We start from the raw sequence: 18,145 nt of genomic DNA on the forward strand, positions 1-18,145 counted from the left end.
GTGCTCAGACAACCCCATGACTCTTAATGAAAAACACCTGAAAGTGTGTTTAAAGGTGACATTGTGCACTGCACCTGCATTAAGGATCCCTACTACAGGTGAACCACTTACCCTGTAGGTCAATGGGAAACTCTGATCAATGACCATATTCCTAGATGGGGATTGCCATGTCACATCAACTCTGAACAGGGAACACATTTCACTGACAGTGTTTGTCAGGAATTATGTCAAGTAATGAATGTTCATTGGTCTTATCATTGTCCACATCACCCAGAGTCATCAGAACAAGTTAAATAAATGAATGGAATCATCAAGCAACAACCAAGTATCATGAAGAATGCATAACAATGGCTTATGGGTCTTCTTATGATCTTGTGTAGCATCAGAACAACCACAAACAAGAAAACCACATTAAGTCCATTCGAGGTCTAACAATATGTCACTGCTGGGAGCTCTCAATCTCAAAGAGGCGCTTTATGGCAGACAGTTCAGTTAACTATTATGTGGAATTAACTCAAGCTGTACAGGCTACTGCCCCTTGGAGTGATCTAGAGGGAGGACAAACCTTGATTCCTGGTGAGTAAGTGAATAAGAACCCATATAAGAAACCACTGGGAGATGGATGGAAAGTTCCCTATCAAGTGTTGTTAGTTACCAACTCAGCAGAGAAAGTAGAAGTTAGAAGTAAGTGGATACTCATCAGCCATTGGAAATGAGCTGAAGATGTACCCAAAAGGACAGCGAGCACAGTGGTGAATGTGCTAGTAACCTCTTGGCCACAGTTCCTAAACTGCTAGGCTACAGTGAGCAAATCACTAAGCAGCCAGAAGAATTCAAGCAAGTCGACAACTGTTGGACACTATGAAGCTTATTATAATATTATTTATTTTTGTTATAGTTTTGCCAATTTCTCCTAATTATATTGTGCCAGTTGAGATGACTCATAATGTATAATTGCAAGTATCACATGAATTTGCTAATGCTGTTAATGCCTCTAGCTGTTGGCTGTGTCAACATACAGCGCACATTTCAAAATATGCAGCAATGCTAGGGATTCCTGCAGATCTAGAACAAGCATGCACCCTCTCTATTAAACATTTCAGCAATGGTGATGTTGACATTATGCCTATGATTTGTTATTCTCGAGAGAGACATAAATATAGGATGATCATGTCCCCCAAGCACTGTCTTAAACTAGATAATATATGTAAATATAATCAGCATGATTTAAGGACATATCACATCATATTCATGTCTTATCTTGGGATATATCTACAGTACATCTAATGTTCATAACAAAGCTATTAAACCTTTTCATGTCTTTGCTATAAAAGCCTCCTTATGCTTGAGTTCAGAAAGCACTCCAGTAGGCCGTAGTTCATACAATTACAAGTTGCATTGGCCTAAATGGAGTAATGACTTTGGCATTTTCATTGACAATCAAAACTATTACAATCCAACAAATCTCCTGTCAAGTAATAACAAATTGTCCAAGTTCATGGAACAATATGTACCGGTACTTCATGTGCAGAAATGGAGCCTACACCTTTCTTTCACGTAATTGGTTAGGTGCTTGTTATTGAGGGTATGTTTTTCCCACCATGAAACATATGCACACTTTACTCCAGAAGTAAACAAGACATTTCAGAAGGAGATTGTTTTGCGTTAATTTTATTCCCATTTTATGGTGTTTCAAAGAGAATAAGAGAAATTGAAAATCTTGCTGCAGCCTCAGAAAGAGTAAGAAATGACACTGCTGCTTCCTTAGGGAAAGTAACAACAGAAATGGTTGCGATGTGTAAGATGGTTCTTCAAAGTTATAAGACATTAGATGTTCTCTCAGCAGTTAAAGGGGTAACATACGCAGTTATAGGCAAGGAGTATTGTACTTCCATATCTGACGAGTCTGAAGACATGACTAATTCGATTGATCATATTTGTAAAGAAGCAGCTAAAATACATCAATCTGACGGGTGGGATTTCTTTGACTGAATACATTTAAGTCTCAGAATATGGGGCTACTCAATATTAGTAATCATATTATTCATACTAATATGCCTTATCATTTATATTTTTTTGCTTGTTTAAATGCAATCATTAATAGAATAGTTCAAACTCGCATAAGTGTGCCTACTAATCTGCATAACCTTGACATAATCCTAAGAATACTTTGAAGAATATATACTCTTTGATAATTCTTAACTTAAGAATGATTGATTATTTGATTCTTAACATAGATACCACAAGATTTTTGCTTCTGAATTTTCAGATATAATGCTTCTAAGCATGTAATTTAGAATGAGGTGGGGCATTGTTGGATCCAACTGTTTAATTTTAATTGTCACTTTATTTGCGGTTTAACATTTAATTATCTGCTTGTATTTGAAGTAATTCTTATGTACACATAATATCATTGCTAGTGGCCACAGTATGTATATGCAGTTATTCAGTGTGTTCCTTAGTGGTTATATTGGATAATTCTGGGAAGTTCTGGAAACTTGGTTATTTGAAAATGGGCTTTATCATTGGTTGCCTCTTATCTATGAATTTGAATGGAGTTTTCCTTATCTAAATGAGGGTATTATCTATGAGGCTAGGGCAGTGGATGTGGTCTACATGGACTTTAGCAAGGCATTTGACAAGGTCCCTCATGAGAGACTCATCAAGAAAGTCATGAGGTATGGGATAAGTGGAACCTTGGCTGTTTGAATAAAAAATTGGCTTAAAGGAAGAAAGCAGAGGGTAGTTGTGGAAGGAAAGTATTCTGCCTGGAGGTTGGTGACTAGTGGAGTGCCGCAGGAATCTGTCCTGGTACCCCTGCTATTTGTGATTTTAATAAATGACCTGGATGTAGAGGCGGAAGGATGGGTGAGTAAGTTTGTGGATGACACGAAGATTGGAGGAGTTGTGGATGGAGCTGCAGGTTGTCGAAGGTAACGAGGATATAGACAGGCTGCAGAGTTGGGCAGAAAAATGGCAGATGGAGTTCAATCTGGATAAGTGTGAGGTGATACATTTTGGAAGGACAAACCAGAAGACTGAGTACAGGATTAATGGTCAGTTACTTAAGAGTGTGGATGAACAAAGGGACCTTGGGGTTCAAATCCATACATCCCTCAAGGTCGCTGTGCAGATTGATAGGGTAGTAAAGAAGGTCTATGGGATGCTAGACTTCATTAACAGGGGGATTGAGTTCAAGAGTAGAGAGGTCATGTTGCAACTCTACAAAATTCTGGTGAGACCGCACTTAAGAGTATTGTGTTCAATTCTGGTCACCTCATTATAGGAAGGATGTGGAAGCTATGGAGAGGGTGCAGAGGAGATTTACCAGGATGTTGCCTGGTTTGGAGAACAAGTCATATGAAGCAAGGTTAGCAGAGCTGGGACTTTTCTCTTTGGAGCATAGAAGAATGAGAGGGGACTTGATAGAGGTCTACAAGATTATGAGAGGCATAGATAGGGTGGATAGTCAATACCTGTTTCCCAGGGCACCAATAGCAAACACCAGAGGGCATATGTACAAAATTAAGGGAGGGAAGTTTAGGCGAGACATCAGGGGTAAGTTTTTTACACAGAGGGTTGTGAAATGACTTGCCAGGGATGGTGGTGGAGGCTAAAACATATAACCTTATAACAATTACAGCACGGAAACAGGCAATCTCGGCCCTTCTAGTCCATGCCAAACGCTTACTCTCACCTAGTCCCACTAGCCCACACTCAGCCCATAACCCTCTATTTCTTTCCAGTCCATATACCTATACAATTTTTTTTTAAATGACAAAATCGAACCTGCCTCTACCACTTCTACCGGAAGCTCGTTCCACACAGCTACCACTCTCTGAGTAAAGAAGTTCCCCCTCGTGTTACCCCTAAACTTTTGCCCCTTAACTCTCAACTCATGTCCTCTTGTTTGAATCTCCCCTACTCTCAATGGAATAAGCCTATCCACGTCAACTCCATCTATCCCCCTCATAATTTTAAATACCTCTATCAAGTCCCCCCTCAACCTTTTATGCTCCAAAGAATAAAGACCTACCTTGTTCAACCTTTCTCTGTAACTTAGGTGCTGAAACACAGGTAACATTCTAGTAAATCTCCTCTATACTCTCTCTATTTTGTTGACATCTTTCCTATAATTCAGTGACCAGAACTGTACACAATACTCCAAATTCGGCCTTACCAATGCCTTGTATAATTTTAACATTACATCCCAACTCCTATACTCAATGCTCTGATTTATAAAGGCCAGCATACCAAAAGCTTTCTTCACCACCTTATCTACATGAGATTCCATCTTCAGGGAACTATGCACCATTATTCCTAGATCACTCTGTTCTACTGCATTCTTCAATGCCCTACCATTTACCATGTATGTCCTATTTTGGATTATTCCTACCAAAATGTAGCACCTCACACTTATCAGCATTAAACTCCACCTGCCAATGTTCAGCCCACTCTTCTAACTGGTCTAAATCTCTCTCCAAGGTTTGAAAACCGACTTCATTATCCACAACGCCACCTACCTTAGTATCATCTGCATACTTACTAATCCAATTTACCACCCCGTCATCCAGATCATTAATGTAAATGACAAACAACATTGGAGCCAGTACAGATCCCTGAGGCACACCACTAGTCACCGGCCTCCAACCTGACAAACAGTTATCCACCACTACTCTCTGGCATCTCCCATCCAGCCACTGTTGAATCCATTTTACTACTTCAATATTAATACCTAACGATTGAACCTTCCGTGCAGAACCTTGTCAAAGGCCTTACATTAGGGTTATTTAAGAGCCTCTTGCACAGGCACATGGATGAAAGAAAAATAGAAGGTTATGGGGTAGTGTGGGTTTAGTACTTTTTTTTAAGGATTATATGGGTTGGCACAACATGGAGGGCTGAAGGGCCTGTACTGTGCTGTAATGTTCTATGGTTAAAAAAGCTGACCATGAGGCCAGAGGCCATCTTTATTCTTAGATGTTTTGACTTTCTCCCTCTTCAACTAGTAGACCTCACACTGTTTTCAACTCTCTCTTTGTTCTGTTGATGCTTAATTAAACAAGTGTGAAGTGTCAAGTTTTGTGACTCTTTCCCAACTTCTGAAAGAACTTTGGATTAAAACAACAGAATCCATCAGGGTTTTAAAATATGGCATTTATTATTCCAAACCAGCTGATTTTGCCACAAAAAAGAATGAGAAGCAGGACACAAGCTTAAAGGGCTGAGTCCAGGGCATCTGTAATATGGTTCCATAAGAGGATGTCATGGAGGTAAGGAGGGAGGACATGTCTTTTTGTCATATGCCTAAATGATTCTGGAAAACATCAGTTGTATAGAAGTGATAGACAGCCAAAAGTCCCCAATCCAATTTGCTGATTGGCAGCTCTTACATTAATTGCATTTAAACATGGACACAAAGGACGTTATCACAAAAATACAGCCACTTCATTCTCTGTTTTCTGGGCTACTTTACCATTTAGAAGACCCTTATTTTAGATTCACAGAGTGACACAGGCTCTTCGGCACAACTTGTCCACGCTGTTCAAGGTGCTGGTCTGTGCTAATCGTACTTGTTGCATTTGGCCCACATCCCTTTAAACCTTTCAAACCATCTACCTGTCTAAAAGTCTTTTAAATATTGTGACTGTACCTGCTTCCTCTGGCTGCTTGAGCCATATACACACCAACCTCTGTGTGGGAAAAAAGTTGTCCCTCAAATCCCCATTAAATCATTCTCCTTTCATCTTGAACCTTTTCTCCACTTTTGCATCCACCCTATATCTGCCCTCATAATTCTATAAACCTCTGTGATGTCACTCCATCTGCCTCCTTCACTCCTGGGAGAACAGAAACAACCTACCCAACCTCTCGATATAACTCAGGCCCACCAGTTCAGGTACCATTCCTGTGAATCTTTTCTGCACTCTCTCTAGCTTAATCATGTCCTTCCTATAGCAAGGCAGCAACAAATTGATCTGAACCAACTATAACATCATGTCCCGACTCCTGTTCTCAATTCTTAGATTGATAAAGGCAAGCTACACATATGCCTTCTTTATCACCCTGTATCCCTTTGTCACCACTTTCTTGTGACTGTGTACCTGTAGGCTACTGATCAACAACGCTCCCCATGGCCCTACCAATAATTGTGTATGTCCTGTTCCGGTTTAACTTCCCAAAATACAACACTTTGCTCTCGCCTGAGTAAAAATATCATTCTCTCGCCTACTTTGCTAGATCCAGTTGTAATTTTAGACTGCGGCTATTGGGAAGGAAGTACAGGAGCCTTAGGTCCCACACCACCAGGTCAAGAACAGTTATTACCCTTCAACCATCAGGCTCCTGAACTAGCGTGGATAACTTTACATAGTCAGCTCTGAAATTATTCCACAAGCTATGGACTCACTTTCAGGGATTCTACAACTCATGATCTCGGTATTATTTATTTGGCTGTTTTCAGCCTTTGTGGGTAGTTTTTTTTATTCTATTGTATTTCTTTGTTTTGTTGTGAATGCCTGCAAGGAAATGAATTTCTATGGTGACATGTACATACTTTGAACTTTATTTTTAATTTGTTAGTCTTCTGCTGTAAAATGGAAACAGAATCCTAGGCTTTAATTGCTCTTTGCAGTTAAGTTGCTTCATTGCAGATTTTATACTCATTTTCCATTCATCGAGTACAACATGTGGCCTAAAGTGTAAGCAATTAAATGGTTATCAATTGCATTCAGAACAGTACAATGATGAAAGAATTATTGTAAACAATAATTAAAATGCAGTTTCCTACCAGAGGCTCCTTGAATGTTCAGTGATTTATTACTCTGGAAATTTTCAAGCTATTTGAAAAGTACACCCACAATCACATCTGCATGATCATCTACTCATGATATTCAAACTAACTCAGTGAAGTTTTCCAAGCAATGAAGGTAATAGGTCAATACATTTAATACCACAAAAGGTTTGTTGAATTTCCTCTATTTAATCTTTGTAAGGTTTATAAAAGTTACAATCTTTTGCAGCTGGAAATAATTTAACTTAAACTGCAGTTGGGAATTTTGAGCTCATGAGTTGCATGGAAAACTTTCCAATGAGTCAGTTATCATTGAATTATGGGAATTAATCCAACTGAAGCAAACCATTCAGCTCATTACGTCCACTGTTGTGATTCACTTTTGTCCCACAGACACATGAACATTTGCATGCTTAACTAAAGAGAAAGATTTAGATCTGTCTAAGGAATTAAAGTTGATCAAAAATATTAGAAGATTGGGAGAAGGCAGTACGTATGTTGTTTTACAAGGATCAGTGTAATGCAGTGTATGTGTAGAGTGTTCAACCAATCATAGTTCACTTTGTAGAAAAGCAGGAATTTCTTCTGGTTTCCTAAGTATTATATTTTACTTAGGATTCCCATTATAACCATGTTAGTGAAAAGCAGGTTATTGATAATGATCCTTGCTGTTTGTGGAACCAAGAATGAGTGCTCGTCTATTAAGTATTTCAACTGATCTTTCCTTGTTAACAAGGTGCATAATTGCAAGTGATAAATGAGGTCTGTATTTTTCTATGATTATGTTGATTCATTGTACTAATAATTGCAGATATTATCTTCCGAATGTATTTTCTAAATGCAACATAGAAGAATACCGGGGATTTTTGAACAGCGGTGGTGGTAGTTGTCTCTTCAATAAACCTACCCGAGTAAGTATCAGAATTGCACACATTATTTTACATTGTTTATAATAAACATCATTTTTAATTGTTTACCATCTTAGTCTTGGCTTGTAAGTGAATTCTTAGAGTCATGCTTCAAAATATTTGTGAGTTATGTTTTATGTTATTCTGAGAAATTTGCTTTAATTGTACAACTACACATTTGTACATACAAATATAGTCATTCAAATGTACAGTGTAATGATGCAGTAGGTACATATGCATAGTTATTATCCTTAAAAATGCAGAGGCAATTGATATCAGTAATGAAATTAGAAGAAAAGGTAATTTGTTTGTTTATTTAGGGAGGTAACAATAGTGATCTATTTGAAGTTTATGAAACTGTAACCTTATTGATAATAAGACCTCAGACAAATTATTGATTATATAAATCACAACTAACTTTTGGAATAGGAAGAGACATTGGTCAGATGCCTCTGACTAGAACATTAGACCAAGTACAGCGTAGCTTAGTAAGGAATTCCATTAATGTGGGGAAAATGAATTGAAAGTCCCCCGCTTCATGCTACCTTGCAGAGTGCCGATTCTTCCTCAAGTCTAAGCACTCACAGCTACATAACAGAGATTTAGAGATGTCTTCTGCTCCTGTTACAAATCCCTATCCTCCCTATAGGAACATGAGGTTGTGACTGGAATCTTGTCCAAAGCACTGGGAGCCTGCATGAATTCTTGCCTTCTGTTGATGCTCCAGGAGCAATGACTCACCACTGGAGTGGAGAAGCTGTTTATCAAGGCTTGTGTTAGATGGGCTGGAGTTTTGATGCGGGGCTTGGGGATGCATCCTGCTTGGTATAGTGAATATTGACATTGCTGGGGATTGGCAGTAGTTGCTCTATGCATTAACAGACCCCTAGATCCTGTGCTCTCTTTTGTCCTCTCCAGGATGGATGTGATGAAAGCTGCTGTATTAGCTTCTCTCTGTTTGACTGCAATGTCTTCCCCACCTTGGAGATTTCTTTATGCTAACAAGGTCAATTGAACCTGTTACCATAGGGATATCTCTTGCACTCAAGATGCAAACGAAGGGAATGAGAGTCAGCTGCTTCCAACAGATCCAACAGCAGGATGCAACTTTGAGCCCCACAACTCATTGGCTGCACCAATGCTGGCTTTCTTCTCCAGCCTATCTGCATGAAGCCAAGTGGAAATTCATTGCTGCTGGAGAGTCAGCAGAGGAGGGGGTTTCCCAGCACGGAGGAGGAAAGCGGGGTGCTGCATGTTCCCAGCACAGCAGCATTGTCGGCTATCCATTTCTCTATTTATGCCACTCTAAGCCTTTCTGGCATTTACTCCACTAGTTTATGAGGACACTTACTGAGTGCAAAGCAAACTGCTAATGTAGTCAGGTTTGAGGGTTGGCTGAGAATTATGAAAAGAACATGATGGCCTTTTCCTCTTCATTGAAACTCTTATTGCTTTGCACTGGAAATAATTGTTAGCTTCTTCGGAATTTACTGAATCAATGCTATAACTTACTAAGAAACTGAAAACTATCTCAAAATCAACAGCACACTAGAATTTTTGAATGAGTTGTCTTGATTCCCACTTGCTACTGGACTTACTCCTTTCTTAAGCCATGTGGTTAACTGGTAAGCAACACATACCCCAAAACAAGCACAGAATACTCCATTCCAATGCAATGTCCAAAACAGGAGTGTCAAGACCCTATTGGACAATCCCAACAATGACAGACTTGGAGAGACAATACAGAGTTTGCTTTGATGGTACAAATCCTTAACATGACATTTGTGGTATTGCAAAGCCTGTCTTCACACTTGCTATCTCCAATAAACTGTGTTTCTGGATGTAGACATGTGATATTGGGGAAGTGAAAGCTGGGGGCAAAGTCAAGGGATTTGTCTCCTGCTCGTCCACTCTACCTGGTAGCATAAGGGACAATGGTAAGCAATGTTGCTGACAAATTAGAAAAGAAGGTAAAAAATGCACTATTTATGAAATAGATAATACTTCTGGATACATTCTGGATTTTCAGATATAATATTGAGAATATTTAGTCCTTATGATTATTGTTACATCAAGAATTGTTTGAACAATTTTTTTCAGCAATTAAAAGATATCATTTAGTTGTTTTAAAAATAGATCAGTAACAGTGATTTGGGTTACAATGAATGAATATCGGGGGACAAAACAACAGGCACTGCAAATCTGAAATAAAAACAGAAAATGCTGTGAACACTTAGTAGGTCAGACAGCATCCATGGAGAGAAAAAATAGGGTTCCTGTTTCAGATCTTGGGGCCTTTCAGTGTAACTATGTTGTCTTTTTACTAATGCAGCTTCTTGATCCTCCGGAATGTGGTAATGGATTTGTGGAGACAGGAGAAGAATGTGATTGTGGCTCACCGACTGTGAGTAGCAAATTTGTTTATGGCTCAAAATCTGTGACTGTCACAGTAGCAGTCAATAACATTACTGTGTAAAATGGCTCCTGCAGCAACTTTGGTTTTTCATGATGAGCCTTTTGTGGTGCTCAGACTCAGCAGTCTTGTCACATGCTTGTTCCCCTGACCTGGAACATCTGATGATTAAATGCCAACCGTTTTACTTACCAGGAGATTCCTCCTCAGAGAGCTTGACTGCAGTTTACATACCACCAAAGGCTGATGTTAAGCAAGTACTCCATGTATCGAGTACTGTGATTAGCAAACAAGAAACAGTCTGCCCCGATGCCTTTCAAATCATTATTGAGGACTTCAGTCAGACTTGTTTGAAGAAATCCCTGCCCAATTATCATCAACGTATCACCTGCAGCACTGGGGGTTCCAACACACTAGACCACTGTTACACTATGATTAGGAATTTCTACTGTTCCATGCCTGGACCGTATCTCAGGAAGTCTGATCACTTAGCTGTTTTCATCCAACCTGCATACAGGCAGAGGCTAAAGAGCAAGGACAACAAAGAGGTGGTTGCCGGAGGTTGAGGAGCAGCTATGGGATTAGTTCAAGCTGGTAGACTGGGCTGTGATCAAGGATTCATCAGAGGACTTGTCATGGATTTTATAAAAACAATCATAGACTAGTGTGTCCCTACAACATCATTCAGTCTTCACTAACTAGAAGGCCTGGATGAACCATGAGATCATCAATTTGCTGAGGGCCAGATCAGTGGCATTCAGGTCTGGCTACCAAGTTAAATACAAGAGGTCCAGGTATGATCTCCAGAAAGCCATCTCACGTGTGAAGTGGCAATTCTAAAAGACCAAACTAGAATCACTGAGAGATGTTCGACAACTCTGACAGGGCTTGAATGCTATCACTTCCTACAAATTGAAACCAAACGACATAGGTGCAATAAGGTTTCGCTCCCAGATGAGCTCCATGCCTTTTATACTTGCTTTGACCATCAAAACATGGAGGCACCTTCACAAAATCCCACAGCTCCTGATGAGCCTGTGATTTTGGTCTCTGAGGCTGACATGAGGGCATCCTTCAGGAGGGTGGGCCTACAGAAAGCATCCTGCCCAGATAGGATACCTAGCTGAGAACTAAAGAACTGTGCTGATCAACTGGCTGGAATGTTCACCAATATCTTTGACATCTTTCTTTGGCAGTCTGAGATATCCACCTGCTTCCAGTAGGCTTCAGTTATACTGGTGCTTAAGAAAAACATGATAATCTGCCTGGTTGGTGATGAAACATATCAACTATTGACTGAAAAGCAACTTGGATCTACTCCAATTTGCCTACCGTTGCAACAGGTTCACAGTAGATGCCATTTCATTGGCTCTTCACTCAATCCTGTAACAACTGGACAGCAAAAATGCATACATCAGGTTGCCCTTTATTGACTTCAGCTCAGCATTCAGTAGTATAATTCACTCAAAACGAATAAGTTTCAAGACCTAGTCATCAAAACCTCCTTGTGCAACTGGATCTTCAATTTTCTCACTTGCAAACCCCAGTCAATTCGGATTAGCAGCAACATCTCCTCCATAATCTCCCTCAGCACAGATGCACCACAAGGCGATGTGTTTAGTCCTCTCCTCTACTCACTTTATACTTATGACTGTAAGGGTAAGCACAGCTCCAATGCCATATTTATGTTTTTCGATCATACCACTGTCATAGGTTAAATCAAAGTTGGTGATGAATCTGAGTGATGCCACAACAACCTCTTACTCAATGTCAGCAAGACCAAGGATCTGTTTATTGACTTCAGGAGGAGGAAAGTGGAGGTCTATGAGCCAGTATCCATTGGGGAATCAGAGCTGAAGAGTGATAGCAACTATAAATTCATTGGTGTCATCATTTCATAAGAGCTGTCTTGGGCCCAGCACATAAGTGCCATTATGAAGAAAGCACAACAGTGTCTCTACTTCCTTAGAAGTTTGTAAAGATTCAGCATATTATCTAAAATTTTGATACACTTCTATAGATGTGTAGTGGAGAGTATATTGACTGGCTGCATCATGATCTGGTTTGGAAACACCAATGCCCTTGTACAGAAAAGAAGTGGATATGGCCCAGTCCATCACGGGTAAAGCCCTGCCCACCATTGAGCACATCAACAAAGAGCACAGTCAAAGCAAAGCAACAGCCATTATCAAGGACCCCTACCATCCAGGCTATTCTCTTTTCTTGCTGGTGCTGTCAGGAAGAAGGTACAGTAGTCTCAAGATCTGCACCACCAGGTTCAGGTAGAGTTATTACTCCTCAACCACCAGGCTTTGAACTGGAGGGGATAACTTCACGCACCCCATCACTGAAGTGGTCCTACAACCTGTGGACTTAGTTTCAAGGACTCATCGCATGTTGTCAATATTTATTGCTTATTTATTTGTTGTTGTTGTTATTATTATTATTTGTATTTGCTCAGTTTTTTTTTGCACATTGGTTGTTTGTCTGTCTTGTTGGGTCCAGTCTTTCATTGATTCTATTGGGTTTCTTGTATTTACTTTGCATGTCAGGAAATGAATCTCTGGGTTGTATAGTTACGTATATGGTGACATATATTGACTTTGGTAATAAATTTACTTTGAACTTTCCACACATTAAGGCATGGGTATGAAACAGTGTCATTGGAGACATGGTTGACGCTAGTCAGCAATTTCTATTGGATTCTGCAGTTAGTTAATAATAGTGCAAAATCCCACTTGAACAGACCACTAACTACTGATGAGCATATCTACAAAATAATATATTTAATATGCTGGTGCACAATTTAAACTTATTTCTTCATCTTTTTAGGCATGTCACCAAGAAGGGGGAAACTGTTGCGTCAAGTGCACCCTCGTGAATGATGCTGAATGCAGTAATGGACTCTGTTGTAAAGAATGTCAGGTAAAACAACATATTAATGCCGGTGATTGTGCAGTAATTCACATACATTGGAAGATTAATGTATCAATTAAATGAAATCAGAAGCCCAAAAATCTCCATGGTTTGGTCCAGTCAGTTATGGCAAAATTATGTCTAGGGGAGCCATGTCATTTTATTGCGCAGTAGGGGGTGAAAAGATTTGACTGAATCCCAGTATATTTGGACTGGGAAGCATGTACTCCTGCAGTGGCTGCAGAAAGTATATCCTTTTGCAGGGAATGTTGGGCCAATTCACATCTCCAGTTCCTCAGGCACCACAATGAACTGAATTGGTGTCTGCCTTTCACTGCCAGTTATCACTTGAAATCTTCAAAAAGATGTCATATTTTGTAGAGTAGCAGCCTCCAGTGTAAACAACACCGCAGAGAGGCCATTTTAGAATACCCTTGCCCCTAGTCTTGTAACACAGTGTCTGCTCTTGTTTCCAACACACAAGAGCTTCAATCTGTAACTCTCTGGGCCCTGGTAGTGTTTGCAACCTGGGGTCACTGTAGGAACAAGAGAGTAATTTTGACACACTTTTGATTGGCTACCAGTATTTCAACATAGAACACTACAGCACAGTATAGATCCTTCTGCCAACAATGTTTGACAACCTTTTAACTTACCCCAAGATCAGTCTAACCATGCTTATCTCCCACATAGCCCTCCAGTTTTCTTTCATTTATGTGCCTTTCTAAGAGTCTCTTACATGCCCCTGAACTGTTTCTATCATGGCCCCTGACAGTGTGCTCTATGCACCTACCACTCTGTGTAAAAAGAAACACCTCTGACATCACCCCGTACTTTCCTCCAATCTCCTTAAAATCGAGGCCTCCGCTGGTCAGCGTCAACTATGGATGTTGCATTCTTGCTGTCTAGATACCCAAGCTAGTGCAGTACAATATAGAGAGCAAGCTGTTGCCCATGTAGCAAGCTCCCCTCTCTGTGCATCTGATGAACCCAGAGGAATGGCAGAGATTGGTACAGTTTGGCACCAGCAACGTCACAGAAGTTGCCAGCCAGTGGGACTCCAGCTCTAGATTTTTCCCTCGGGTTTTACTCCCAAAGCCTTCCCCCACGAGTCAGTATACCCGCAAGGCTGCAGAGATTTGAGATCCATTTCAGTTCTCCAAGATGAGCTGCCAACCATGGCCTATGAGCCCCATCTGCCTGAAGCAACTGATTTTAAGCTGCCAGTAACCTGCTTTTGCCTCTTCTCCTGTCAGTAGTCTAATGTTAGTTTTTAAGGCTACCCAGTCCTATATCACTCTCATCATTATCAGATTTTTCATCAATAGCACGCAAGTTACTGCTCTTTTTGGAACTGCAAATTGACTTTTTATCTTTCACTCTTCCCCGTGCAGTCCATTTATTTTGTCTGCCCAACATGCTCTTCGTATAATTTGTGTCCTACTTAGTTGCATTTTCTGCAAGTTATTCTTTAAATCTGCATTGGTTTCATGTATGTCAGCCCCTGTCACAATGGTAATGCAATTTGTTCAGCTAGGCAGGTTTTTGGTTAGACATTGCAGTTTTGTTCACGTTCACTTTCATTTCTGACTGCTACTCAATTACATCTCCATCTGCTTTTTCCATTGATATAGCAATTTCAACTGCACTTTTAAATGTCAGGAGTGTTACAGTTTGAAGCCCTTTTTGAATGTTTTCTTGTAAGATTCCACAAACTAAACAACCTTTCTGTGCAAAATGTAAGCCCTTTACTGAGCTGACAATGCTCAGACAATTTCTTCAGTTCAGCGATGTATGTTGAAATGGACTCCCCTTCCTTTTGATTCCGTTTATAAAACCTAAAGCATCTGGCAATCAACATGGTTCTGGTTTTAAAAGTTCCTGCATTACTTTTACAACTCAACAAAGCTCATTTTGGCTGGTTTGATTGGAGCAGTCAAACTTCTAAGCAAACTGTGTGTCCTTCCAGCTAATGCACTCTGCAAAACTGGCACTTGCTTATCATTGGCTGTTTAATTTGCTTCAAAATAGTGCTCAATTCATTCAGTATACATATGTGTTGTGCAATCAAACATGTCTATTTTTCCGATGTAGCCAGCCATTCCTGTTTTGTTAATTTATTATTGTTATTACCCAGTACTCACTGTTTATGAACCCATGAATTTAGTCCATTTCTGCCTTTTTTTAAAAATCAGCCATCTTTGTCCCTCACAAAGAAGCACATGTTGTCTGCTTTTTTTAACTCAAATGTCTCACTGCATTTTTTTAAATTCAAAATTTCACTGTGCTTCAACAGTTATATAGACACTTGGGTTTGTTTTAAAACCTATTCGTTGCAACTGTTAGGTTTTGCAACTCCAAACACATTGTAAAACTAATTGAAAGAAAAACATAGAGCCAGAAATAAATGTGTCTACTTCATTCTTACTTATAGCAAGGTGTGCACTTATGACACGGCAGGATAATGATGTTTGCCATTCATGTACTTTTACATATAACTTGTAATTAATTATGTTACAAGAATTCTTCATCAATGATATATTTACAATATTACTCAAATATTACTGAAATATTAAATACACAACAGCTCCAAATCTGTCTGTGGTAGTGAATTTCACAGATTCAGCATCCCTTGGCTAAAGAAATTTCTCCTCTAACTGAACATCACTCTATTCTGAGACTGTATCCTCTGGTCATAGACTCCCCCACTATAGGAAACATCCTCTCTACATTCAATCTATCTGGCCTTTCAGTATTCAATATGTGTCAATGACCCTCTATCTTTCCTGTAATATCATAGTCTTTTATCTTGTTAAGCAGCCTTGTGTGTGGCACCTTGTCAGAGACTTTCTGAAGATTCAAGTAGATAACATTCACTAGCTCTCCTTTGTCTATCCTGCCTATTATTTCCTCAAAATATTCCAACAGGTTTGTCAGGCAAGATTTCCCCTTAAGGAAACCATGCTGAGTTTGGCCTATTTTGTCATGTGCCTCCAAGTACCTTGAAACCTCATCCTTAATAAAAGACTCTGACATCTTCCCAACCACTGAAGTCAACCTAACTGGCCTATAATTTCTTTTTTTCTTTCTCCATTCCTTCTTAAAGAAGGATAACATTTGCAATTTTACAGTCTTCTGGAACCGTTTCAGAATCTAGTGATTCTTGAGAGATCACTATTAATGTCTCCACAATCTTTTCAGCCACTTCTTTCAGATCCCTGGAGTGTAGGCTATCTAGTCCATGTTAGATATTAGTTACATATTACATTATAAGAGCTTCCCAAGCACTTTCTCCCTAGTAATAGCAGGGTAATGAAATGGGTGACAGATAATCCATATTGTTCATAATAGAAATTGTTCAACATACTTCACTAACACTGTCAGTGAGTTTTGTTCACATTAAGAGATGTTGCCTGATGTAATGACGTCAGTGTAAGGTGACTGTTTTTGACTTACTCGTTATGAAGTAAATAACTTTGGCTTTTGTTAACTGGATAAAATGACTCTTGCATGTTTTATTCACATGGACATGGAGCGGATGTTTCCAATAGTGGGTGAGTCTAGGACTGGAGGGCACAGCCTCATAATAGAAGAACGTACCTTTAGAACAGAGATGAGGAGGAATTTCTTTAGCCAAAGGTGGTGAATCTGTGGAATTTATTGCTACAGAGGGCTATGGAGGCCAAGTCATTGGATATATTTAAAGAGGAGGTTGATAGATATTTAATGAATAAGGGCATCAAAGGTTATGGAGAGAAGGCAGGAGAATGGGGTTCAGAGGCAAAATAAATATCCATGATGGAATGGCGGTGTAGACTTGATGGACTGAATGGTCTAATTCAGCTCTCTTGGCTTTTTGTTTTATGGTCTTGCTTCCAACATGGCAAAAAGGCACTGGCTGTACACTCTATCAATGCCCCTTCTCATCTTATACACATCTATCAGGTCACCCCTCATCCTCCTCTGCTCCAAATATAAAAGCGCTTGCTCAAAGGTGATATGTTGCAATTTCCTTGCAAGGCCAGAATTTTTGACAGTTGGATGGGCATCAAATTGGGTGACATTGGATTACATCACTTTCTACAACCTGGAATAATGCTGCCACAGAAGTTAAGGGTCGGTATGAACTTCAAAGTCACTGGACGTGCTGAATATCTCTTGGTATTTGATTCCAATTCCTGTTTCAACAGATAACATAGGTCAATCACTGCTCCAGAGGCCTGTCCTCCTGATCCACTGTCCTAGTACCATGTTGACACCATTTCTAGAGGACCTGCAATACATAATGTAATACTCCCTTTTCCACCCTGTTCCACCTGACATAATTCTTCCACATTCAAACAGATGGGGCTCGACAGCTGTGGTTAGCAACTCATTTAGGAGAAAGAAAACTCAAGGCCTGTGTCTATACCCACTCATGGGGAAGCCTTTGGGAGTATGCTCTGACGATAGATCCAGAACTGGAGACCCTAAGGCAGTCCTATGTTGAGTTCAATGCTGACTGTTAACTCCAGTGATGCCACTGGTGCCAAAGGATATCGGTCTCTGCTATTCCTTTAGATTCATCAAGTTTGTGGAGAGGGAAACCTGCTGCATGGGCAATAGCGCGCTCTCCATATCATACTGCCCTGGTATGTGTACTGGTTTGCATATTAATTGAACGTAGACAGGTAGGATACAACATCCATGGTCAACCCCAACCAAAGGAGAGCTTTTTGTAGTTCTCCAACAGGAGACACAGGAACTTCCATGATGGAGGCCCCAGCTTTTAGGTGTATGGAACTTCTTCAGCTGATGGGAGGGAATATTCAGAATGTAAGCAAAAGTCTCTTTAAAGAGGTCAATTGTCATGTCATTAATGTCTTCACCAATATAACAAGAATTGCTTTTTGACATACCTCCAGCTGGAAAATCCCACTGAAGAAGTAGTTTATGAGATGCTACAGTGAATATTTTCTATTGTGCATTCCATGCCAGCCACCAGGAATAAATTTCTCTCACAGGAGACCTGGGAGTTTCAACCCTGTGGGTCCTGTGCCCAGCTTTTAAACGAGGAACCTCTCTCTGCTGTGCTGTTCTGGAGGGGTAGATGTTGTATTGGGGGAATGTTGAGGC

At 40.0% G+C, this 18,145-nt stretch overlaps 1 protein-coding gene across 9 annotated transcripts in view; it reads left to right on the forward strand.

The window, feature by feature from the left end:
* adam22 (ADAM metallopeptidase domain 22) overlaps nucleotides 1-18,145 on the forward strand; it is a 309,560-nt gene that overhangs the window by 222,628 nt on the left and 68,787 nt on the right. For all 9 annotated transcript variants that reach the window (XM_073054560.1, XM_073054561.1, XM_073054562.1 and 6 more), the window contains 3 exons: nucleotides 7,605-7,704; nucleotides 10,034-10,105; nucleotides 12,947-13,039. In XM_073054560.1, the coding sequence (XP_072910661.1) occupies nucleotides 7,605-7,704; nucleotides 10,034-10,105; nucleotides 12,947-13,039 (265 nt within the window). The remainder of the gene's footprint in view (nucleotides 1-7,604; nucleotides 7,705-10,033; nucleotides 10,106-12,946; nucleotides 13,040-18,145) is intronic.

Source organism: Hemitrygon akajei, chromosome 8, assembly GCF_048418815.1.
Source record: "Hemitrygon akajei chromosome 8, sHemAka1.3, whole genome shotgun sequence".
NCBI lineage: Eukaryota > Metazoa > Chordata > Chondrichthyes > Myliobatiformes > Dasyatidae > Hemitrygon > Hemitrygon akajei.